A 24808-nucleotide genomic window follows, 5' to 3' on the forward strand; every position below is an offset into this window, starting at 1 on the left:
GTCCAGCTAACTATAACACCACTAAAACTTATAGTTTTTTGAGTGAATTTCAAAGGTTTTGTAAAAGCTAATTCCTAACTATATAACTCCTGAAACCTATGGTTTTTAAAGTGAATTTCAAAGGTTTTTTAAATGCTAATTCCTAACTATATAAGGCCTGAAACCTATGGTTTTTTTCAGTGAATTTGCAAGGTTTTTTAAATGCTAATTCCTAACTATATAAGGCCTGAAACCTATGGTTTTTTCAGTGAATTTGCAAGGTTTTTTAAATGCTAATTCCTAACTATATAAGGCCTGAAACCTATGGTTTTTTCAGTGAATTTGCAAGGTTTTTTAAATGCTAATTCCTAACTATATAAGGCCTGAAACCTATGGTTTTTTCAGTGAATTTCAAAGGTTTTTTAAATGCTAATTCCTAACTATATCAGGCCTGAAACCTATGGTTTTTTCATTGAATTCACAAGGTTTTTAAATTCTAATTCTATTAGCGGATAACGTTTTTATATATTCAAACGTTTTTTTAATGCTAATTCCTAACTATATAAGGCCTGAAACCTATGGTTCTTTCAGTGAATTTCAAAGGTTTTTTAAATGCTAATTTCTAACTATAAAAGGCCTTAAACCTATTGTTTTTTCAGTGCATTTGCAAGGTTTTTTAAATGCTAATTCTATTAGCGGATAAAATATATTAATATCCTAGTGGGACCACCTGAGCAGCCCTAGGGGGTCAGGGTGTTTCTACCCTGCCCCCTTTTTTTGTTCTACACATTTGTTTTTCTTCTTTCTTGTGCCTCAGTCTACTAAGACCCAAGATGGATGCCAACACTTCCTGGTTAGAAGTGTTGACAGCCAATGACCATGCAGCTTTCTCGGGAAGGCATGCTGATTGGCTGCCACTGTCTGTCAACACTCAAAACCAGGAAGTGTTGGCAGCCATCTTGTGCCTTGTTAGAACCAAGGCACAAGAAAGCAGTGAAACAAAGGTGTGAAACTCGCAAAGGGGCCAGAGTAGAAGCACCCTGACCCCCTAGGCCTGCTCAAGGGGTCCCACAAGGACCCCCAAGGCAAAGAATTTTTTTTTTTAAAGTCGCGGGGTACGCGTACCGTACGCGTACGGTACGCGTACCCCGCGACTTTTTAAAACTTTTTTTTTTTTTTGCCTTGGGTGTCCTTGTGGGACCCCCTGAGCAGGCCTAGGGGGTCAGGGTGCTTCTACCCTGCCCCCTTTTTGAGTTCTACACGTTTGTTTTTCTGCTTTCCTGTGCCTCAGTCTACCGAGGCACAAGATGGCTGCCAACAGTTACTGTTTTGGAGTGTTGACAGACATTGGCAGCCAATCAGAATGCAGCTCGCACACTAGAGGTACGCGTACGTGCGCGTACCGTAAGCACACGGGTAAGCTCACGGGTAAGCTGCTATAGATATATATATTTTTTTGAACCCAAATTACTCAAAATCCTCTGGAGCACATATCTTGAGACATAGCAAAGGCACATCGGGCTACCAGTCCCTACAATTTTGCCACGTTTGGTGAAAATCCATTCAGCCGTTCGAGCTAAAAGTGAGTTTGACCGCCCTATGGAAATTAACATGGGGAAAACACGTTTTGGGACCCCCCTTTTATCTCGGCCCCCGCTTGACGAATACCCCCCAAACTTTCAGGGAAGGACCGGAGCGCCGCGAGGCAAAGTTAAGGATAAATTCAGGAAGATTCCTCAACTGGCGCCAAAGTTATTCCCAATAGAATGTTGCGATTTCCCTATGGAAAACAGTCCTAACTATATATACCTACTGGCGACCGCCAGTAGGTAATATATATATATATATATATATATATATATATAAGGTATGTGGTGCTCTCAAGTCGAAATGCTCAGCAACAGCAGCAGCAATCGCCGTCGAACCAAACAAGAGCAGCGAGACCCAAGGAAAGTGCAAATATCTTTATTGAGTGCTAGCCCAGCACCAGTCCGCCATGACGCGTTTCGGCTAGAGATAGCCTTGATCACATGACAAGCGTCAAGAGGGCTGATCACCTATTTAAAGTGCAAAGTGCCATCACGTGTTAATGGAAACAAACAAAATGCTGTCATAGTTCCCAAGCATTTAGAATGTTACATAACGACATAAATGTCTGAATTAGCACAAGTGTGTACCATAATAGTTGCTGCAAAACATAAGCGATATATGGTAAGCATAGTTATCACACATCTATATTACCATACATATACTGCTAACAGCTATTTACAAGAGTCTACATGGCATCGGCAAAATTAACTTTTAAAATGCGATAAAAGTTAAAACCAATAAATAGTCATATAAATATGTTGAAAATATAACCATTAAAATCACCAAAACTCTGTACAAAACACAATGAAAATTGAGGTTCCGTATGTCATGGACTCCTAGTTCATTGCAATGTTATTAAGCCCAAGTGGGCTAATATTACCACAGGCCTATTACTGGTAAAATACACATGTGCAAAATACGCATTTTACTAAAACACAGTGATGGAATAAAGTGCTCCCACAGTTAGTGCTATATTTGATTGGTGAATTAAAATAATGGTCATGGAGATGAAATAGGGAAACAGTTAATATACATCAGAGCAATTTCATATAGTGAGTCACATTGCAGTAATACAGGTTAAAACTTCATATATAAGAGAACTGGCAGAGTGGACATAAAAGAGATGCACAAAACAATGTCACTGGCATCGACTGGACATTAAAACCTAAAGATAGGTGTGGCAGTCCTCCCCAGTATTGAGACCCTGTGGTGCCTTAGTGTCTAATAGGATTATATATCGGGTCTCCAATTTTCGCAACAGAGACTCCCGATCACCACCTCTCCTTTGGGGGGGAACACAGTCTATCACAAAATATTTCAATAGGGAAGCGTCCTTTCCATGTTGACTTTCAAAATGCCTGGCTACCGGGTACGTAGCGTCTGCATGAGTAATCGCTCGCAGATGTTGTAATATCCGCTTGTGAACATGCGGTCGGGTACTTCCCACATACCTCAACCCGCATGGGCATTCCAGGACGTAAACAGCAAACTCTGATTTACAGTTTAGTTTCTGTTTAATTTTAATGGGAAAGGGAGAAAGAGGAGTCATCACCTCTGTTTTGCTGATGCCGTGTTTGCAAGCTTTGCAATTTGAGCACCTCAAAAAACCTTTGCTGCCACTAAGCCATGAGGCTTGAGCTACCTCGGGGCTGCTGGACACAAGACTGTCCTGCATAGCCCGTGCCTTCCGGTAGGTAATGCTAGGCTGAGGGCCAAATTGAGAACCAATAATCGGGTCACTGGAGACCAGGAACCAATTGTCCTTGACTATTCTAAAGATACTTTTGTGTTGACTGTTATAAGTCATTATTAGCCTTGTCTCCTCCCCCGACCTGACTGTTGGCATTGTGGGTCGAACACTTCCTGAGCCCAGGAGTGTGGTTCTATCTGTCTTGTTGGCCCTAACCATGGCACTATCAATGATTGCTGGTTTATAGCCTCTTTGCAAGAACCGTTCTCTACAGAGGGATTGTGCCATCCGGCAATCAAGTTCATTGCTGCAAATTCTTCGAATTCGCAGCATTTCCCCATAAGGGATGCTGCGAATCAAGTGTGCAGGATGTTGGCTCTCTGCATGCAGCAGTGTATTCCCTGCTGTAGGTTTGCGATGAAGTTTTGTTTGAAGTTTACCTGCCTCTACAAACACCTCAACATCTAAGAAAACTATAGATGACCTACTGAGAGTACTAGTAAATTGGATATTGAAGTTGTTGGTATTCAATATCTCTATGAACTGTACAGCCTCATCTTCGGTACCGTCCCATACTATAAGTAGGTCATCTATGTACCTTAACCAAAGTTTGACCTTAGTGTTCATGGTGGCAGCATGTTGTTTCATCAGGACCTGCTCCTCCCAGTACCCCATGTGGAGACAGGCGTAACTGGGTGAAAAGCAGGCCCCCATTGCCACACCCCGGGTCTGCAAAAAAAGTTGATTAGCAAATAAAAATATATTATTCTCAAGACATATTGTGATCATATCATAAACCATTTTAGAATGTTCTTGGAAACCAATGTCTCTCTTGTCGAGAAAATGTTGCGTGGCCTTTAAACCGTCAGTATGGACGATACTAGTATAAAGTGAGGTCACATCCATGGATATCATAACATAGCTCGGACTCCATGCAAAGTCATGTAATTTTCTCAACAGATCACTGGTGTCCAAGATAAAAGAGGGTAGGCCTCTCACAAAGTCCTGTAGAAAAAAATCGATGTATCTACTCATGTTCTCTAACAGGCTGTTGCGAGCAGATATAATAGGCCTGCCAGGGGGTTGGTGCTCATTTTTGTGTACCTTGGGGATGAAATAGATGACTGGCGTCATCGGAAAGTCCTTTTTAAGGAATTTGTATTCATCCATAGAGATCAAGCCCTTGCTTCTCCAAGCAGATAACTTAAGGTAGATTGCATTTCTGGTTTGCATAGCGTCCTGCATAGAGATACGTCTATAGCAATCCCTGTCATTCAGTTGTTTGTAGGCTTCCTCAAGGTACATCTTACGTGGCCACAATACCACGTTACCCCCTTTATCTGATTGTCTGATCACAAGATTCTTGTTGTCTCTCAACTTTTTGATTAAAGTATGATATTCTCTGTCTCTGTATGTGTGGCGTTTTAAAGAGTTAGCTGTTTTAATTTGTAGATCTTTCAACTGTGAGGTTACACGATCATGAAATATATCAACATTGTCCTTCAGCATCAACGGACAGAATTTAGATTTTGTTCTAAAATTGGTGGGGCAGGCGATAGGTAAAGGCTCACCCCCTAAGGCAGATTGACTTTCCGAGTTGAAACACAGTTCCTCCTGCTGTAGCTCCCGCCATTCTTGCGTAAGAGCTGCTCCTGTGACTGACTCTTCACCAATCTCATCAGATGCATTAGACGTGAGAGCATTTGCTACAGTCAGCTGAGAGGAATCACGGTTGGGTCTGCCCCGGGTAGCAAAGTATTTGCGCAGTTTGAGTTTACGCACAAACTTGAAGATGTCAATCTTAGATGTTGCGTAGTCAAAGTTACCCTTGGGACTGTATGACAAACCCAACGATAAAAGGGAAGTTTCCTTACTGGTAAGAACTGTATCGGATAAGTTGATAACTGCTTTGGAGTTGGTACCACTCTGTTCTGTCATTGGCGCTGAAGAGACCTGATAAGGTGCAGTTAATTCCACTGCTTCCTGTAGCGCTGTTTCTTGGGCTTGGCGGTTGGTTTTGCGGCGTTTGCTGCATTTGCGCCTCTCTGCGCGTTGCCTGTTGTTGCGCCACCGGCGGTTGCCTGCGCTGCTGATCTCAGGCTGGCTTTGCGATCTTGCTGCACTATTGCCATCTCCTGTGCCGGAGTCAATTTGCGAAACCCCGCCGTTTGCAAACGCCTAGTTTCAGTCTCAGATTCACTTTCATATTGTGAACTCTCTTCAGACGCTGAAGCCGATGATTCCTCGACTGTTCGTGTGTTGGAAGCTGAAGCAGTATTGGCACTGTTGTTTGTTGTGGTGGGCCTTTTGGGATTGACAATGGGTTGCCGTTTAATTTTATCATATTTTTTAGCAAAAGTGAAAATCTTCCCATTTTCATAATCCAATCTGTCGCGCTGGAATTTGTAGGCTTTGCGCTTCATAATGCTCTCTTCCTCTCGCTTGAGCCGTTTGTTCATGTCATCTCTCATTTTCGTTATTTCAACAGAGGAAGGTAATTTGTCAATTTCTGCATTAATCGCCTCAATTTTTTCCAGCAGTTTAGCTCTGTCGCTTTGAGCATACTGCACGAGGATACCCATTAGGCGCTTTGAATTATCCAAATTGCACTGCGCCCAGTCAGCAAGCATCTGGGGGTCGGGATCCTCATAAGAAGGGGCCAACAAAGTGCGCAGACCCCTTGGCACCCGCCCCACTTCCAAATAACCAGACAACGATGTGAATTCCCACCACTTGGCTTGTTCGCCCTTACTGCATTTTTCTAGGCGCTTAAACAGCTCCTTAATTTCTGAACGTGGCTCAGGTGCAGTAACTGCAATGTGACTCGGAATGGACTCCCCGGCCGGGGGGTCCGAAAACATCCCCTTAGACATCTCCATGCGCCCTCTCAACGTGTCGGCGGACATGGTGCAAACAATGGGCAGAGTAACAGTCAGGCACACACAGAGTGGTTCCTACCAGTAATATAGCGCGGAACGACTTCTGTACTCCACACAGGGGGGTAATTTGGTCCGTGACAGCTGCCGTCCTCGGTACTCGAACGATGAGCCTCGGAGACCACGACCGACACCCGCCAGTCGACAGTCCCGAGAACTACTTCCGGTCTTTCCTCGACAACGCTCAGCAAACAGATCCGTTAGTCCCTGGGGCGTGGCGGCGTCTCCCAACGCGGAGTTTTTTCAAAATTTCCAACAGGAATGTAGCTTCTTGCCGCTTTAAGCCCAAAACGTGGAGGGGTCTCGCACAAGCCAGGGAAGCTCTCCCAGCTGAAATGCAAGGTATGTGGTGCTCTCAAGTCGAAATGCTCAGCAACAGCAGCAGCAATCGCCGTCGAACCAAACAAGAGCAGCGAGACCCAAGGAAAGTGCAAATATCTTTATTGAGTGCTAGCCCAGCACCAGTCCGCCATGACGCGTTTCGGCTAGAGATAGCCTTGATCACATGACAAGCGTCAAGAGGGCTGATCACCTATTTAAAGTGCAAAGTGCCATCACGTGTTAATGGAAACAAACAAAATGCTGTCATAGTTCCCAAGCATTTAGAATGTTACATGTTCTCGGGAAGGCATGCTGATTGGCTGCCACTGTCTGTCAACACTCAAAACCAGGAAGTGTTGGCAGCCATCTTGTGCCTTGTTAGAACCAAGGCACAAGAAAGCAGTGAAACAAAGGTGTGAAACTCGCAAAGGGGCCAGAGTAGAAGCACCCTGACCCCCTAGGCCTGCTCAAGGGGTCCCACAAGGACCCCCAAGGCAAAGAATTTTTTTTTTTAAAGTCGCGGGGTACGCGTACCGTACGCGTACGGTACGCGTACCCCGCGACTTTTTAAAACTTTTTTTTTTTTTTGCCTTGGGTGTCCTTGTGGGACCCCCTGAGCAGGCCTAGGGGGTCAGGGTGCTTCTACCCTGCCCCCTTTTTGAGTTCTACACGTTTGTTTTTCTGCTTTCCTGTGCCTCAGTCTACCGAGGCACAAGATGGCTGCCAACAGTTACTGTTTTGGAGTGTTGACAGACATTGGCAGCCAATCAGAATGCAGCTCGCGCACTAGAGGTACGCGTACGTGCGCGTACCGTAAGCACACGGGTAAGCTCACGGGTAAGCTGCTATAGATATATATATTTTTTTGAACCCAAATTACTCAAAATCCTCTGGAGCACATATCTTGAGACATAGCAAAGGCACATCGGGCTACCAGTCCCTACAATTTTGCCACGTTTGGTGAAAATCCATTCAGCCGTTCGAGCTAAAAGTGAGTTTGACCGCCCTATGGAAATTAACATGGGGAAAACACGTTTTGGGACCCCCCTTTTATCTCGGCCCCCGCTTGACGAATCCCCCCCAAACTTTCAGGGAAGGACCGGAGCGCCGCGAGGCAAAGTTAAGGATAAATTCAGGAAGATTCCTCAACTGGCGCCAAAGTTATTCCCAATAGAATGTTGCGATTTCCCTATGGAAAACAGTCCTAACTATATATACCTACTGGCGACCGCCAGTAGGTAATATATATATATATATATATATATATATATATATATATATATATATATATATATATATATATATATATATATATATATATATATATATATATATCGGTCTATTTATCTTTACAACCCTATATATCTACCTATTGGCCTATTTATCTACCTGTCTGATCTGTGTTTATAGCTCTCTGTCTGTGTAAATAGCTGCCTTTCGAGCTGTCTACCAGTCAGTCTATCTAACTACCTGTCTGCCTATCAATCTACCAGTCTAACAGCCTGTCTATCTACCTGCCGATCTGTCTCCCTGCCTGTCTATACACATGTTGATCTATCTATCTATCTATCTATCTATCTATCTATCTATCTATCTATCTATCTATCTATCTATCTATCTATCTATCTATCTATTTTTGCAACTCTATTGGTTAGGTGTCTGTATGTCTGTCTATGTAACCCTGTTTTTCTGTCTATCTATATAGATGTATATATCCATCTTGGCAATCCTAGCTCTAATTTATCTTTTCAACCCTATCTACCACTTTCCAAATCTATCTATATCTGTTTTTCCAAATCTGTCTACCTCTCTTTCTGTCTTTGAACGCCTCTCTAGCTTTCTTTCCAAGCCTCTCTGTCTTTGCAAACTTCTCTGTCTGTCTGTAATAATGATTTACAGAAAACATTACAAAAAAAGCATTTGCAAGCCAATGACAGACCGATTAGCTTTTTAAGTTGACCATTAGCCAAGACATTTTTATTTTCACTCCAGCATGCATTCTGGGGAAACGTGTCAACCCACTTCAGCCACTGGCTGACTTCACTGTGAATTACGGCATACTGCCCTTTCACAAGAAGCACAAACACACACAAAGTAGTTCCCTTCAGTGCAAGGGATATCCATGGTATTTTTTGATTTTCAATCAATCAGGGATTTGTGAAGCGCACTACTCACCCATGAGGGTCTCAAGGTACTTGGGGGGGTCGGGCAGTTCCGAGTTATTCCAAAAGCCAGGTTTTTTAGACTAAAAAAGTATTCTTGCCTTTGGCCAATGATTTTGTTTAGATTGATGTGGGGCCAGCAGCTTCCAAAAGTTTTGCAAAACCCCTGAGAGAACAAAATAAGAAATATCAAAAGGCTGGCAGCCAGTGCTAGCCCTTTTGGCTTTGCCAAAGTTTGTTGTAGCGTTTGATCTGTTTGCACTAGAAACCACATTTTTGTTGATATTTGCACACTGTACAACACATGAACTCTGTGGCAAGTACCTAGAATGTATGGTCTGACCAGTGGGACATTCTTATTTCCACCAGCCGTACATATAGAATGAAGAGTGGTATTGAAAAGGGTAGATACCCCCGGGAGGGCTGCTCAGCTGGGTAATGCCTCGTACAGTAAACCGCAAAAAGAACAATTGATGGACAGAATGCTGAACAATGTCAAACATTCAGCCCAATATAGCGATCTGGAATTAAATCCATAATTTTTTTGCTGTAGCACTTTTCACCCTAAGTGGGATGAGTATGCCCAGACGTGGGTCCTTTTCTCGCTGTGCCATTGGAATCAAGCTAGCCTGGCTGATGAGGGGTGAAACCCTGAAACAGGTCACAGGATGCTAGTTTCCGGTCCAGTAAGGACCTGGTTTGGCAGTTCAGGCTGGACTGTTCCCTTGAGGAGCAGGGTCAAGACTGATTTGCATATGGCTGGGTCCAAACTGGGGTGTGAAGTGAGCAAGAGAACCATGGGTTTAACCCAAATCTCTTGACTGGGGGTGAATGTTTGATTTACTAAACATTCCATCCCTCATGTGTTGCTGTAGCACAATTGTTTAAAGCAACAGTACAATGAGATGCCTTCTGCTGAATCGCTTTGCAATTTCTTAGAAAAAATCATTAATTCTGAAAGCCTTTGAAACAAATGTCATTCAGTCAATTTGGTCATCATGCAACACATACTCTAAAAATACAATACTCTAGATAGTTATTCAAAATACCCTTCCAAGTAGACGGTATTTTTAACTAATAACAATTCCTCAACTGAGTAACTGTTCCCAGAACAAGAGTGATTTCAGTGATGCATTGATACAATTCCACTGCATCCACTTCTGGTCATAAAAGCAGCTAACAACTCGCATATCGTCTATAAGTGTTGCTGCTCGTCACTTCTGCTTGCAAAACGGAGCGACCTTTATTATGCAGTAAATTCCTTCTCAGGTTTATCACCTCAAAATTGTTCACAGTGTGGCAGATTCTCTACCCCTCCCAGGCTGTATCTACTGAATAGCTTTGCAGTTTGTGAGTCATTCCAGCTGTAAGTGCTGTCTGCTAAAGGCTGCACACCATTTAATCTCATTTTACAAAGGGATTTGCCAGGTTCTGACAATTTAATAGAAATGAGACATAATGCCAGTTTCCCTCATGGTTGAGTGGGATTCTCTTTTTATATATTCAATCTTTTTTAATTTTATTTTTTTGAGTTTTATATAGCGCGAACATGACCCTTTAGGATATCCGACCTCTGTACATGATCCCGTAGAGACCTCCTTGGCCTCCCAGATATTCATCAGTTACATAGTTTCCTGTATTGCAGCACCTTGTAGAACAACTTCCTATGAGGTACAGAGTAATCATCCCCTAGTTCCTTAAAAATGCCTCATGCCTCAAAAGTGTTCACTGCATGCCGCAACCAAAAATACTCTCATTTGTAGCGGGTCGCCCTATCCCTCCCTCAACAGCTCTGGATTCAGGAGTGGCCCCATCCCTTTCCAAGCTTAGAACTTGGGCCTGCATTTTAGATGCCTTAGAGGCAGCTGTTAGCTCTACTCTTAGAGGGATCACTGGTGTGCATTTGAGCGTATTTAGGATTGCACCTTTTCTGGGGATATCACCCTGGCAGTGACCCCAGAGGTCACTGCCATACATTACCATAGCATGCTTGTTTGACATGCTGAGAGCATTTACCATTACTCTGAAAACTTTCGCATACGGAAACTTGGGGCCTGCTTTAGAGTATGCACTTGCAGCATAGCGGACGGGACATCTAGTGAGAGTGTATCCCATTAACCAAGCGCTAAATGAGGTCCTTCATTATTAATGACTTCGTTTTGTTTTCCTTTTCAGCTCTTCTCCCAAAATACCCATTTTTACTTTTAGACCTATTTAACGTGAGGTATTTTGTCTCGAAATACTCAGACCTCTCTAGTTATTTTGGACACCTCTCGTGGTACAACGTAGGGTTGCTGTGATTCAGCTTCAAGCAGTGAGTCGATCCTCGGAGTGTCCACTTTGTTGCATCACAATTTCAAGAAGAGTTTACTTTGGGAGCATAGTAATGTACTGGAAGTAGAATATGAGCTCAAGTGTCGAACCCCGCCTAGCATCCTGGGTAGTTTTACAAAGCGTGTCCTGCAATAATCCCTTCCACTGAAACTGTTCATGGGGTGGGGGAGGGGGTGGTGGTCTGTATATACTATTTCAATCAGGCCTATTCGCGCCTTGTCCTACCCCATGACCAGCCAGGCATGCCATAGTAACCTACAGTATGGGGAGGCAAAGGCCTGCGCTTGAATGAGTATTGGCCCAGACAGACGACTGTCCCTATTGAATGAGGATTTCTCAATGAGACGCCTCCAGATAAGGATGTGGTCTAAAAAAAAATCGATCCAATATGGGAACCTGTCTAATTAGAGCCAATATTAATATTTGCTTCAGCCCATCCTTGACCAAGCCCAGAATCCATACACTGTGTCATTTTTTAGGGATATCTAGAGATGAGATAGATATAACACTGGGATTCAGGGTCAGTTTCCCGATCGCTATATATGCTTTTTGAACTCCGCCTATGTTGAGTTCTAAGCTGGAGGGGCCTCTTCAAAGACCTTAACATGGGGTCTTTGCTGCTGTCTACTTAGGTATTCAGAAGAGCAAGCTCATCAGATCCACCTGCAAATGGCACGGGCTGGTCAACACCAACCATTTCCTCAAAAGAGCTGCCCTTACCAGTTACTCTCAACAGCAAGTAACAAGCATGGGGAATATCAGCCCTATCTGGGAATGGTAATGGAGTCTGTATAGGGCTCTCAGGGAGTGGTGCTTAACCCTTTTACTGCTCAACACCACTGACTCACTAATGAAAGCCAGGAGGCCTGGCCTAAACAATTTCGACGATTTGACTCTCAAAACAATGCACAAAAGTGCAAATCAAACAAGTTGTCAAATTATGAATTGTATTATTTAATCATAAAGCATACAAAAATCGAAAGTATAATTTTAAAGAGAATGCTGCATCTTTTCAAAATACTGTTTTATTTCTAATATAAAAAGCAATATGCTAGATTCCCCCTTTGTTGGCGCATACAGTGCTTCAGTTGAGGCAGCCAATAGTTCATGCTATATTCTGTTTCTTGTACTTCTCCCAAATTAAGGTTACCAATTTAATTTTGAGCCTCAGGTTTCGAATTTCTTTACATTAAACAGAGCTCTGCAATATTTTATGTTTTATATTTTCTTTTTTTATGTATACATACACTATATGAATCGGATTATTGTATTTCAATTTCTAAAGGGTTTCAGTCTACATGTGTGGAGGCTGCGGACCCGGGATACGAACCGCTGCTCTGAGGTGTGTTCAGTCAGAGGGTAGACGACATTCGAACTGCTGTTGCTGTACCGCGCTTAGGGGTGGTCCTGGCCTATCAGAAGAGCCGCTGACAGCAGCACGCGCTCCGCGCAGTACAACACACAGGTCTCTGCACAGCGTTCGGGCAGCTCCTGGTTAAGACGGGCGCATGGGAGGCAAAGGGGTGCGTGGGCAGACTGACATCTACTGATAGCACCATGGGGCGGAAAAACGATAGCAGGGGGCAGGTGCAGGCGATGTGCAGAGTTCAGAAACTCACAGGTAAATAAACAAGCAAAAAGACCACCGACTGAGGCCAGAGAGGAGACCAGAGACTGTCCGTTTGGTGCCACGCTTCCCTGTAGCCAGAATCGTTCAAAACACATTAGGGAAGTGGTGGCAGCACCATGGTGTGCAGAAAGGGAGAACGGAGGCATGGAGGGAGAGCTTGACATGCCAAGTGAGAGAGGAAGGGGAGGGAAGAGAAGCCGCGTGAATGGGATGGGGAGAGAGAGCGACACATCGAGCAAGCGGTGAGCAATTCACAGAAAGGATTGGCAGTTAGGAAAAGGCACCGCATGACAAAAAGTGAGTGGGAGCCAACAAGAAAAGTCAGGGGAACGAGCACAAGCGAAGGGCACAGGCAGAAAGGCAGGTGTGCGGGATACGAACAAGCTAGAGTGATGGAAATAAACAGATAGCGGTGTGAGGAGAGGTAGAGGCGAGGATAAACGGAAGCGTGGGGAGTACAGAGAACGTGTGAGAAATAATGTGGGGGAATGAAGGGAGAGAAATAAAGAGAGAAAGAGTAGAAAATGAGAAAGAAAATATTGGGAAAATGGGATAAACAACAAGAAGATGGGTGAATGAAAAGGGGGAGGAGGGTGAATAGATCAAGGGATTGGGGAATAGAAGAAAGCAGAAAGGAATAAAACCAGCAAGATGGAGAATGAGAACAAGTGAAACAGAAGGGAAAGGAATATGGAGAGAAATGAGGAGGGCGGCTGAGAAAGAGAGGAAGGTGGAAGATGAGTTAAGTGTGAGAAAATAAATAGGATGAGGTAATGCACATGAGATAAAGGAAGAGAGACAGGGCGAAAAAAGATAAGTAAAGGAGGGCGAGCAGGAAAGATGAGAGTCAGTGCTGCAAAATGATACGAAAGAATGACAGGGGGACAGGCGAGGGTGAGAGGTATTCAGCGGCCCCGAGCGCGCGGGCTCCGCGCCTTCTGAAGGAAGGCGCTATTAATAGTCGCGAGCACTTCACACCTCTCCGCCCGTCATCCAGCTCTGAAGCCGTCCAGTCCCTTACCCGTCCGGGAGGTCGCCGTCTTCTTCCGGCGGGGGAGGGCTGCGCGGCGGGGTCAAGGGGTCACCGTGGTCGGTGGGCAGAGGCGGGCTGCCCGGAGGGGTCCCTGGGTCTTCGGCCAGGAGCCCTGGGCTGCCCGGAGGAGTAGGGCTGTCCGGAGGAGAAGGGCTCCGGGGGGAGGGAGGGCTGTCCCCCTGATGGGCCCCGGGCTCGGGCAGCAGCTCCATGAGGGCTCCGCGACTCTCACCCTCCTCTGCGGGAGGAGGCGCAGGCTCCGCACTCCCGGGGGTTGCCACGGTAACGGAGGTAGGGACGCTGTCCCTGCGACAGAGATTCCTTCATGTGCCGGGAGGGGAGTACCTCCCAACTACAGGGAGAGAGAGAGAGAGTGTGGGAGGGGAGCACACCTACGGCAAGTATACAGGGGCGACGAACCTGCGACCAGCTCATGGAAGGGGAGGGGTGAGAGTGCACACGGATAGAAAGAAGAGGTGGAGGAAGAGAATACACTGGGAAGGAGATGGAGAGACAGGCGAAAGGCGAAAAGGAGATACGCCGAAACAGGGCAGATTAAATGGGAGGGGTTACAAGAAATACATAATAAAAAGGGAGGTCAATAATTTAACTATATTATAGACGAGTGGTAAAATGGAAGGGGTATAACGGAGAGAAAGACAAAAGGAGTGCACAGGGGTGAGGGGAGGAATAAAGATAAATGGGCAAAGAAAAAGTGGAAAGGGACATGGACAGGGAATGGAAAGAAGTGCGATTGGTAGACAGAATCAACCAGAAAAGAAGGTAGAGGGAAGAAGAGAGATGTGAAATGAGAACGAGACAATCAGAGAGGCAGAGAAACCAATGAATGAGTAGAGATAACGAAGAGCAGAGACGGGCACAGAAGGCATGAGAACGAAGAACAACGTAAGCTAAATATAGAAACAAAAGAATAGAAAGTGACAGAAACAAAGGCAAAATAACGGGCATGTGAAGTGTAAAAAAATGTGCGCATTCCACTCTTATAACTACATTCAGATGATGTATAATGAGCACATGAAATCCGTGGCGAGTTCGACTGTGCGGTGTACTGAGAATGGTGTTTTAAGGCGCTCACAATGGAAATTAATAATTACTCTGGGATCCTATGGGACTCGTTGGGGGGAGGGAGGGGGGTGCAAACCGGAACAGGGCCTTGAAGATGGAGACATGAGGACCTGGGACAGGAGGAGTGGAGTGAAAGACAGTGAGCGTATGAATTATTTATTGCAAAATCTCATCCGCCACTAAGTAATTGTCAACACGGGAAACGTGACAGCAGTGCTGCTCGTCCTTACGTAATTGGTGGCACACCGATTGCAATTGAAGCTACTTTAGAGGGTTCATGGATTTATATTGTACGTAATATAGATCAAGACATTCTTGGTCTTTCTACACAGCATGAATAGATCTACATATCTGTCACAGACCCATAATCGGAGAAAATCAAAATCACTTTAAAATCACTGGTAAAGTGCCAGGGCCCAAAGGCTTCCCAGCGGAATTTTTCAAATGTTTTGCTTGAGTGGTGGCTCTGCACCTCTTGAATATGTGTAGGGAGGCCTCCGGGGGGTGGGGGTTTATCCAGAGACTTGACTGAGGCTACTATTAAAGTGCTTCCTAAGCATGATACACCGCAGTCTCATTACTCGCGTATAGACCAATTTCCCTCTTGAACATGAAGTTAAGATTCTCATCAAGATCCTAACCAGTAGACTAGTTAAGGTAATAGGAACTCTGGTCCATAAAGACCAGAATGGGTTTATGCCAGGAAGTGGCACCAGAGTCTGTCCTCGGCTCCTCCAAGTGCCTCTGGCCAGGCATCAGAAGCGTGAGGGTCCCCTCGCACTGGTCTTCGTGTATTTCGAGAAGGCCCTCAACTCGGTACATTGGGATTTTCTTTTCCAAATTCTGCTTAGAATTTTGGCACCACATTTATTAGGCTAATTCAGACATTTTACATATCATGAGGGGCCAGAGCGAGGTCAATGGGGCGCTCTCAAGCCCCTTCCCTATTGAGAGGTACCAGGCAGGTGTGCCCACTGTTGTCTCTCCTATTCTCCCTGGTCATTGAACCACTGGGAGAGTGGATCCAGAGGGACACTAGGGTATGAGGCTTCAAGTGGAGGGAGGGCATTGAGGACTGCATTTCTCTCTATGCGGACATTGTCTTGCTCTGTTTACACTTCCTGGCAGCCACAGGGTACCAAGTAATGGATATGGCTTGGCCTCTGGCCTGGTTAAGAACTGGGCCTAATCAGTGGTGGTCCACTTTGGGGAGAGGTTGGTGATTAGGGTGGGTGAGACAGATGGACTCCTAGTGGGACGGTTTCAAATATCTGGAGCAATCTTCTTATTGACACTATAATGTAACTCTGCTACTGAAAAGGACCTCAGGAGAAGGTCCTCCTTGCCCCTAGCTATATTAGGCAGGATTGCCTTAGATCAAGTGATAGCACTTCCTCGTTGGCTTTATGTACTTCAAACTATCCATTGGTAATAACTCTGCCAACATTCAAGAACTTCAAGGCTCCTTTAGGTCATATATTTGGGCTGGCAAACAAACCTGTATCTCATTCAACACTATTGGGCGGCACAAATGCTTGTAATAAATAACTGGCTATTTGACGATAGGCAGGGACCTTTCTTTCGCCTGGAACTTGAGGGATTCGGTTGAAAGGGGCGCTTCACTTCTTATACATGTCGGGGACAATGTTGTCCTCGCCTGAGGTCACGAAAACAAAGCTGACAGAGTGGAACCATGTCCTATGCCACATACACTGGTTTAAAACCCCAACGCCGTTATGTGTGGGTAACTGCAGGCCTGTGCCAACAAGGCCTGAGAAATTCAGAGAATGGAATATTATTGGGCGCTCAAATCAGGGAGGGGCATGTGTGGTTGGGGACACACATGAGGTCATTTGACAAGCTTTAGAGGGACAATTATCTACCCAGCTCACAATTATTTAGAGTCTTGCAACTGTGGAACATGTTGGAACCTTTGGAGAGATCCCTTAGGGCTCTCCCTGAGTTTAGCCTGCACAAGGCATGGTTGAGTATGGAACCAATATGGGCACACAGAATTTCTGGGTTGCATCAATCCCTCCTGGCTAATGGCCCGGACTCGATGACAAGCTTGCGAGAGAAGTGTCAGGATGATGCCCTGGGGGATGATGAGTGGAAGAATGCACGGATAGCCCACCTGATTCTCATGATATTGATGCATCCGTCTTGTCCAGCTTAATTACCTGCAAAGGGCCTACTATACACCTGAATAGCTGTTGGTATTGGGATGTAGGCTCAACCCAAACTGCATCGTATGTCTGGAGGAAAAAAGAATATTCACGCATATGGTCTGAGCTTGTCTATACGTCAGGCAATTCTGGCAGCAGGTGTAGGGGTTTCTGAAGTGGGTGTTGGGATGGCTTACTCCACTATGCCCCAAAACAGCATCGCTGGTAATTTTGGAGGAGAGTCTTAAGGGTCTGCTGTTGGAGACAGAGGGCGCTATTGCTAAAAGATGCATAGTGCGCAGAGGAATGTCTCAAGAGGCCCCCACACTAGGTGATTGATAGAGATGCTTGGATTATTGCGCAGTTAAGGGAAGAGAGGTGCACTTAGCAATAGGTTCTCCTTGCAAACGTTATAACATCTGGGGACCATGACAGGCATTCTTAAACAAGGGGTTTGCTTGATGGAGTTGGATGGTGGTAAAAAGGGGATGTTATTGTGGGATGGATGGTACACACTCAGAGGCCAGACTCCTTGGTAGACCCTTCGTCTGCAGCAAGGATTGAGTAGGGTCATGGACCTTGGACACAGAGTGATAATTCTTATAGGTTTACTGAATAAAGAATTGCAGTTTCATTAAAGACAAGGAGGGTTGCATTATGCATAAACCTTTCATTCTCTTCTTCTGAGCAGAAACCTTAAAATCCTCCAAAAACAAAACTTTAAAAATCATCACGATGTAATTTAGAAATTTCAGTCCCATAAACATTCCATTCCATTTCTGCTATCTTGCTCCTCTTTTGTTGTCCCTTTCCTTAAATTCTTCTTCAATATTTCTTCTGCTATATACACACACTTTACCGCTCCTAAATAACTGCGAAATAAATCAAAACACATATATCCTTGATTTAAATAACAACATTTAAATCCACTGCAAACAATTTACATTTCTGAAAAATGTCCCATTAAATTAACATACAGCAACAACTCTTAAGAATTCCCTACCCACTCAATGTCCTATAAGGGAAAGAGTGGGCAGGATAATGCTAGCCCCCTAGTCTTTAATAAGATCACAATTCTTTATTCAGTAAACCTATAAGAATCATCATTTTATGACAAGACAGGAGGAGGCTAGCATTATGCATGTCAAATCCTTCCAAAATACAATATGAAACATGTTCTATTGCTATGAACTAAAACCTCCTGAATGTTTTGACAGTAGACCAATCTGCTGCCTTCAAGATGTCATCCAATCGTCTTCCCATCATACATACTTTACTTGCCATATCACCCCTGACAGAATGAGCTGTAAATTTTGACATCTCCACACCTGCCTCCTTCACTACAGCGTTAACCCATCAAGCAATAGTTGCATTTGTAACAACTTTAAATGGTTTTACATACGATATTAACAACGGTTCTACCCCCGCACATCTCTTATCTAACATTCTTGATTCATACTCCTTTAAACATCACACAAATGTAACTAATTAATATCACATCTAGGGTAAAAAATAGGCCCAACATATTTTTGTTCTTCTACAAATCTCAAAAACTACTCTGCCTGCCCTGGATGAAAAAAATCAATGAGACACTTCTAATGCTGGAACATCTGAACGTTTTCTAAATGAGATGAGACATACTAATGTTGCTAACTTCCAAATTAACTCTTTTACTTCCAAATATATGTTACTTGACTAATTCCAAATAACTGTAATACTAGAATAACATTCCAGAAAGTCGGATACTTCCCATTAGGTGATCTCTTTACCGAATTCATCATTCTGTAGACCAGAGGACTCCTACCTACAGATAAACCTTGCTGTAGAGAATGACCAGCTGCCACAGCTGATCTGCAACAATTCACAGTCCGATATGACATCCCTTTCTCGGGCTCGGCGCACTGTCGCACTTCCCCCGTGGACAAACGTGCCTGAATGTGGCGGTGGTGCAGTTATGGGGGACGCAAGGAGTTCTTCTGTTGTGGCAGGCAGTGCGGGACATGAGGAGAAAGCTGCCTAACAGTCCTGCTATTTCCCGCAGAAACGTGGCGATCCTGGCAAACCACAGATCAGTAGTTCCTCATCACATTGGAGAACCCGAGCAGGTGACACTGATTACGGCTTGGGGGAGGAGCTAACTACAGCATATACCTGAACCGGGTGGGGCAGTACTGTTGAGCGGCGCATTCATCTCCTGTGTTACATGCTGGGCGCTGAGGAGGCAACACGGCCGAAATGCATACGCCCGCCCGCGCCTCTGTGCTTTGCTGCAATAAAGATTCTCCGATGTGCTCCCCCTAAGTGGCCTCAGACTTTCTTTTTTGGGAAAGTTCTTGGACATATTTTCCTCTACGAGCCAGCGAAGTGCTACTGGGGCCCCTACACACAAGCCGGCTTGATCTTCACTGGCAGTGTTGTGCTCCGGCGCAACTTTCTTCGGTTCCGAGGTATCGGAATGAATCAAGCCCACCACTGCAAACGGGAGAGATTGAAGCGGTGTTGGAGTCACTGAACTCTGCATTGGGCTCGGCGCACTGTCGCACTTGCCGCCATGGACAAACGTACCTGAATGTGGCGGTGGTGCAGTTATGGGGGACGCAAGGAGTTCTTCTGTTGTGGCAGGCAGTGCGGGACATGAGGAGAAAGCTGCCTAACAGTCCTGCTATTTCCCGCAGAAACGTGGCGATCCTGGCAAACCACTGCATGTTGGGATAGTAAAGTCCACATTTGTAAAGCGCACAATCACCCGTAAGGGTCTCTAGGCGCTGGGGGCCGTCGGGGAGATTAAGCGAGCTATTGCCCAGAGTCACATGGTGCTGGGCTAACCTGCCGCCGGAGCCGAGGATCGAACCGTGGTCCCCAGATTCCAGCGTCAGTCGCCCTGGCCGCGGTGCCACACCTCTCCACGATCAGTAGTTCCTCATCACATTGGAGAACCCGAGCAGGTGACACTGATTACGGCTTGGGGGAGGAGCTAACTACAGCATATACCTGAACCGGGTGGGGCAGTACTGTTGAGCGGCACATTCATCTCCTGTGTTACATGCTGGGCGCTGAGGAGGCCACACGGCCGAAATGCATACGCCCGCCCGCGCCTCTGTGCTTTGCTGCAATAAAGATTCTCCGATGTGCTCCCCTAAGTGGCCTCAGACTTTCTTTTTTGGGAAAGTTCTTGGATATATATATATATATATATATATATATTCACTGAAAAAACCATAGGTTATAGACCATATATAGTTAGGAATTAGCATTTACAAAACCTTGAAAATTCACTGAAAAAACCATAGGTTATAGACCATATATAGTTAGGAATTAGCATTTAAAAAACCTTATTTTACTCACACAAAACCATTGAAATTCCATATATAGTTAGTTGCACTAACTATATATCGCGCACCCGCAATCCACTGCTGATCATGTCACATATTACATCATTCATGACATGGTCAGTGACATCACTGATGACATCACTGATGACATCTTAAATGACATCACTGATGACAACATCCAGTGACTGTATGTTTCTGTAAAGTTAAAATATGTCTTACATATTGAAGAATGAGTGGATGTATAAGTGTCTGGATGAAGGATTTAGTAGGTGCGTGACTGACTGTATGAGTGAGTGATTAAATGTGTCTCACTGAATGCATGGGTTAGTGACTAAACTGTCTTAATTTGTGCATTATTATGTCTGTTGTGATGTAAACTGCTGCATGTGTTGATCATTAGCTATACGAGAGGCTATATGTGTTATTGATTGGTTGCCCAAGTATTTGTATGGGAGATTGAGTTTGTGTAGGGGTGGCTGGGAGGTGTGTGACTCTGTGCATAGATGTGTGAGCAGTTGATTCACTAGGTGTATGAGTTCAAGAGTGCATGTGGAAACAGCTACATGGGCAGTTGACTGTGTGCATGAGTGTATTGATGAGTGAATGGATATCTCAATGCTACATGTCATAGTAAGTACATATGTAAAACACAGTACATGTGAGAGTTGGCATATATAAATAACTGTGCATGAGAGCCACTGAATATGTGAGTGGTTGTATGGATCATTGTGAACTTGTATCAGGGATTGTATAAGAGAGTAAATATGTGTTAGTATATGTTTGAATAAGTAAGGTGTGTATAACTGTATAGTTGAAGAAATGGAGGTGAGATTGTTTCTTTGCATGACTGACTAGGTGTGTGAGTAACTCCATGGATGAGTGACAGTGTGTGAGTGTCTGTATACACTGAGTGTATCTAAGAGGTTTATCGTATTAGCACAAGAATGATGTCAAATGAGATGTCATCATTGATGTCATCAGTGATGTCATTTGAGATGTCATCAGTGATGTCATCAGTGATGTCACTGACCATGTCATGAATGATGTAATATGTGACATGATCAGCAGTGGATTGCGGGTGCGCGATATATAGTTAGTGCAACTAACTATATATGGAATTTCAATGGTTTTGTGTGAGTAAAATAAGGTTTTTTAAATGCTAATTCCTAACTATATATGGTCTATAACCTATGGTTTTTTCAGTGAATTTTCAAGGTTTTGTAAATGCTAATTCCTAACTATATATGGTCTATAACCTATGGTTTTTTCAGTGAATTTCAATGGTTTTTTAATAGCAAATATCATAAGCTGTCGAATGTCAAGTACGTGGTAAGTAAAAACATTTTCGTGTTTATGCACACTGATCTGCTTTGAATGCTGCTCCCCACCCCTCATTTCTATTAGGAGTACTCTCTCTTTGCAGATAGTGAAGGGTAGTTAACGCAGGCCTTTGCCCCCGTTGTAATCCGTCGTGCCTGCTTCTCTCTCCATTTGATTGATTCTTCTCTTTGGTTCATTCTCTATTTACAAACAAGCACAGAGTCGCAATACTCTGTTTAGTCTTTGCAGATAGCGAAAAATCGTGTAAAAAAACAAAAGGAATCGAGCAAAATCAGTAGGCCACTAATGGGATCTCTTTTTGACCTCGCTAAAATAGAAACATTAGGAACAACCTGTTGAAAATAGCAATGTGTATGTACATAAGCGGCGTTCATTTGTGTTCACAGTACCCCTTGTTGATTGTTTGAATCGAGCATTGAATTGTTCGAAGTTGGTTCTCTTAAGGATCTTCTCTGCCTGCAAACGAGGAAGAATAGGAATATTCTCTCTCCCTTTGCAGATAGTGAAGGGTAGGTAACGCAAGCCTTTAACACGTCGTACCTATTTCATTCCTCATTGATTGATTGATTGTCCGAACATTGACTGTTTGGGAATTAGTTCTTTTTGGAGGTATTCCCGGTTTGCAAATAAACGTAGGAAAATCTTTGCAAGTAGTGAAAGGGTACGTAATGCGGACCTTTCTCCCCCATTGTAATCTGTCATGCCTATCTACTCCCCACTGATTGATGCACCTGTTTGACCCGGACCATTTACTAGAGATAGGTCATCTGGCCCGACCAGAGAGCACCCCTAGTAAAAAGGACATATGCAATAATAACGAAGTGATCACTGTATCCTGTTAACAGAAACTTTAGCATGAAACAACCTGGAAAGAAAAGAATAGGAAAACGAAAATCAGTAGGCCACTGATGAACATGAACTTTTATTAAACAACGAACAAAGAAACGATAACATAACGTAATGATAAAACCTATTAATGTCCTAGAAACAAGAAAACGTTAAAATATGCCAGTGGTGAGAGACCAGAAAAACAGTAAGAGAAACCAAATCACCCCTCGCTGTCCCACCGCCTGCCACGCCAAAAAAATCGATAGACTAGGGAAAATGCAAGTCAGTAGAACATCCGCCCCCACTCTGGAAACTACCAAGGTGGGGCAGGGTTGCGGCTACGCCCAGCCGGGAGCAGCCCATATAAGGCGGGTCCTGCTGCCACGCCTAGGCCAGGAGATCCTAACGTAGGGTGTAGCCGGAGGAGAGGCCGAGGCCAGCGGGACCCGGCCAGGGGATTGCCTTTACAACGCTGAACAGTTGCAGGGGGGGGGAATGTCTCCTCGACCCTCCCCTCTCTCTCCCAGTCCGGCCGCGGTGGCCCTTGACAGTTTCAGGTAGTCCCGCCACATGCTCTTCCGGTCCGGCCACCAACGGTCGGGGGGCCGTGGCCGACGGGATCCGGCTGCAGCCGATAAACCAAGAAACCCGTTCATGGGGCCAGAGCCAGGGGCGTCCGGCCGACATCTACCGGAAGCCCGGCCCGAAGACGGACGGGACACTTCTTCTTTCTTGAATAATGGCTGTGACAACACTGGGGGGGGATGCCTTGCACATGCCTCCGACCCCCCCCCCTCGTCCTCATCGCCTGGTCCGGCCATAACAAATCTCAAGCGAGACGCCGTGGGGTGCACTGGGAGGGAGAGATGGTGCAAACAGGCCTCTCCCGCCTCCCCAGGTGGAGGCTTCCCAGCTGCACCCTCAGCGCTCCAGGCGCCCGGAAAAGGGTTCTTCCACTGTAGCCATGCTGCAACGTCTCGCCCGGCAGGGTGGAGCCCGTCCGCTCATTTGACCCCGCGATCGCCAGTAGCTACCGAACTCTCAAAATGGCGGTCGACCTGGCAAGAGCGGGCCCAGCATAAAGAAATGGCCCGGTCACTGGTTGACTCCACCACCGTAGTCCTCCACGACCTTGAAGATTCTAGAGGAGCCGCGGGAGTCTCCGACCCCCGATGGGGAATGACTGCCATGATCGCCCGTGGAGTGACGAAACTGTATCCGCGGGACGTCGGCGCTCCCATGCTGGCGCCAGCCTCACTTTGAATTACTAGAATCCTGCAGACCTCAGTTCCGGTGAAAGCACAGTGTGACCCGGTAGGAAAAATTGTTGCACCCCCTCCCCTTTTTGACTGATAGTTCAAACCACCGATCCTTTCCTTTGCCCTTTTAACGGAACTTTGGACTGCCTCCCCCTCTTTTACATTTTCTAGAGAAAACAAAACATTAACCACTACATTAGCATAGCAGTTGACACCAGAACTGTTTTCAAATTGAAAACCAACAACATCTTCAACAGAATCCTTTTTGTTTCTGCTGTGACCCTGCTACAGCACAGGCATTGTCCCCAGCAGTAATTCTGCAATGCCGGTAAGAATAGCTGTGGTGCCTACTGGACTCACTCACCACCGCGGCGCCCCACGCCGTTATTTGCTGGGCGGCAACTTACTAGACATCACTTTCGTGCCATCTAGATTTCAGCGCGTTCTGCTGCCTTGGAACTATTCGCACAACAGACTGCTACTGACGACCCACCCCCAGGCAACATCTTCTGAATTTTCATAATTTGAAAGAACTAGTAACATGTCCTCATCAGGAATTCAAAAGAAATTGCCACGGTCTCTTCGTTGTTTAAATGTTTTTACTGTTTTTGTTTTGTTGTATATATTTATATGTTATTAAAGTTTTATATTCCTACTACTTTGTTGGAGTGCTATATATTTTTAATGTGACACATAATTGTAAAAACTTTGATGTACAAAGAGTCATTCCTGGAATCTTCCGCTTCAGGCTCGGTCCCCTCCCCAATCACAATACAGGATGGTTTTCAGATAGTAGGAACACGTGTGGTGTGACGGATCTCATCGGGTGTGGGCCTTGATCTACTATAACTCCTTTGAAGAGGGGTGATTCTTTACAGCTGGGGCCATAAACTACATCTGCAGGGCTAGGTGATAGCCTGGACAATCGGACACAGAGGAAGAGGAGTGTCAGAGGGTGCGGTAGTGAATAGGGCGAAAGGGAGGTGTCGGGCGGGCACAGAGTGTGATTTTCAGGGAAGAGCAGCGCAGATGGGGGGAGGTTTATTGCCGATACATAAGACAGAGAGCGGGGGTGACCAGTGCCTGGGGAAGATGCTTGCGAGGGTGGGGAGCCATGCTACG

The 24808-nt window shown here is 45.1% G+C and overlaps 1 protein-coding gene across 4 annotated transcripts in view; it reads right to left on the reverse strand.

The window, feature by feature from the left end:
* The window catches only part of NGEF (neuronal guanine nucleotide exchange factor), a 973961-nt gene that overhangs the window by 644515 nt on the left and 304638 nt on the right, over nucleotides 1-24808 (reverse strand). Inside the window, exon 1 of one of the 4 annotated variants that reach the window (XM_078666017.1) lies at nucleotides 13664-14001. The exons of the other annotated variants lie outside the window; for them this stretch is intronic. Coding sequence (XP_078522143.1) covers nucleotides 13664-13887 — 224 coding nt within the window. The 5' untranslated portion in view covers nucleotides 13888-14001. Of the gene's footprint in view, nucleotides 1-13663; nucleotides 14002-24808 lie in introns of those variants that run through there. 4 annotated transcript variants of the gene reach the window in all.

The sequence above is a fragment of the Lissotriton helveticus genome, chromosome 11 (genome assembly GCF_964261635.1).
Source record: "Lissotriton helveticus chromosome 11, aLisHel1.1, whole genome shotgun sequence".
NCBI lineage: Eukaryota > Metazoa > Chordata > Amphibia > Caudata > Salamandridae > Lissotriton > Lissotriton helveticus.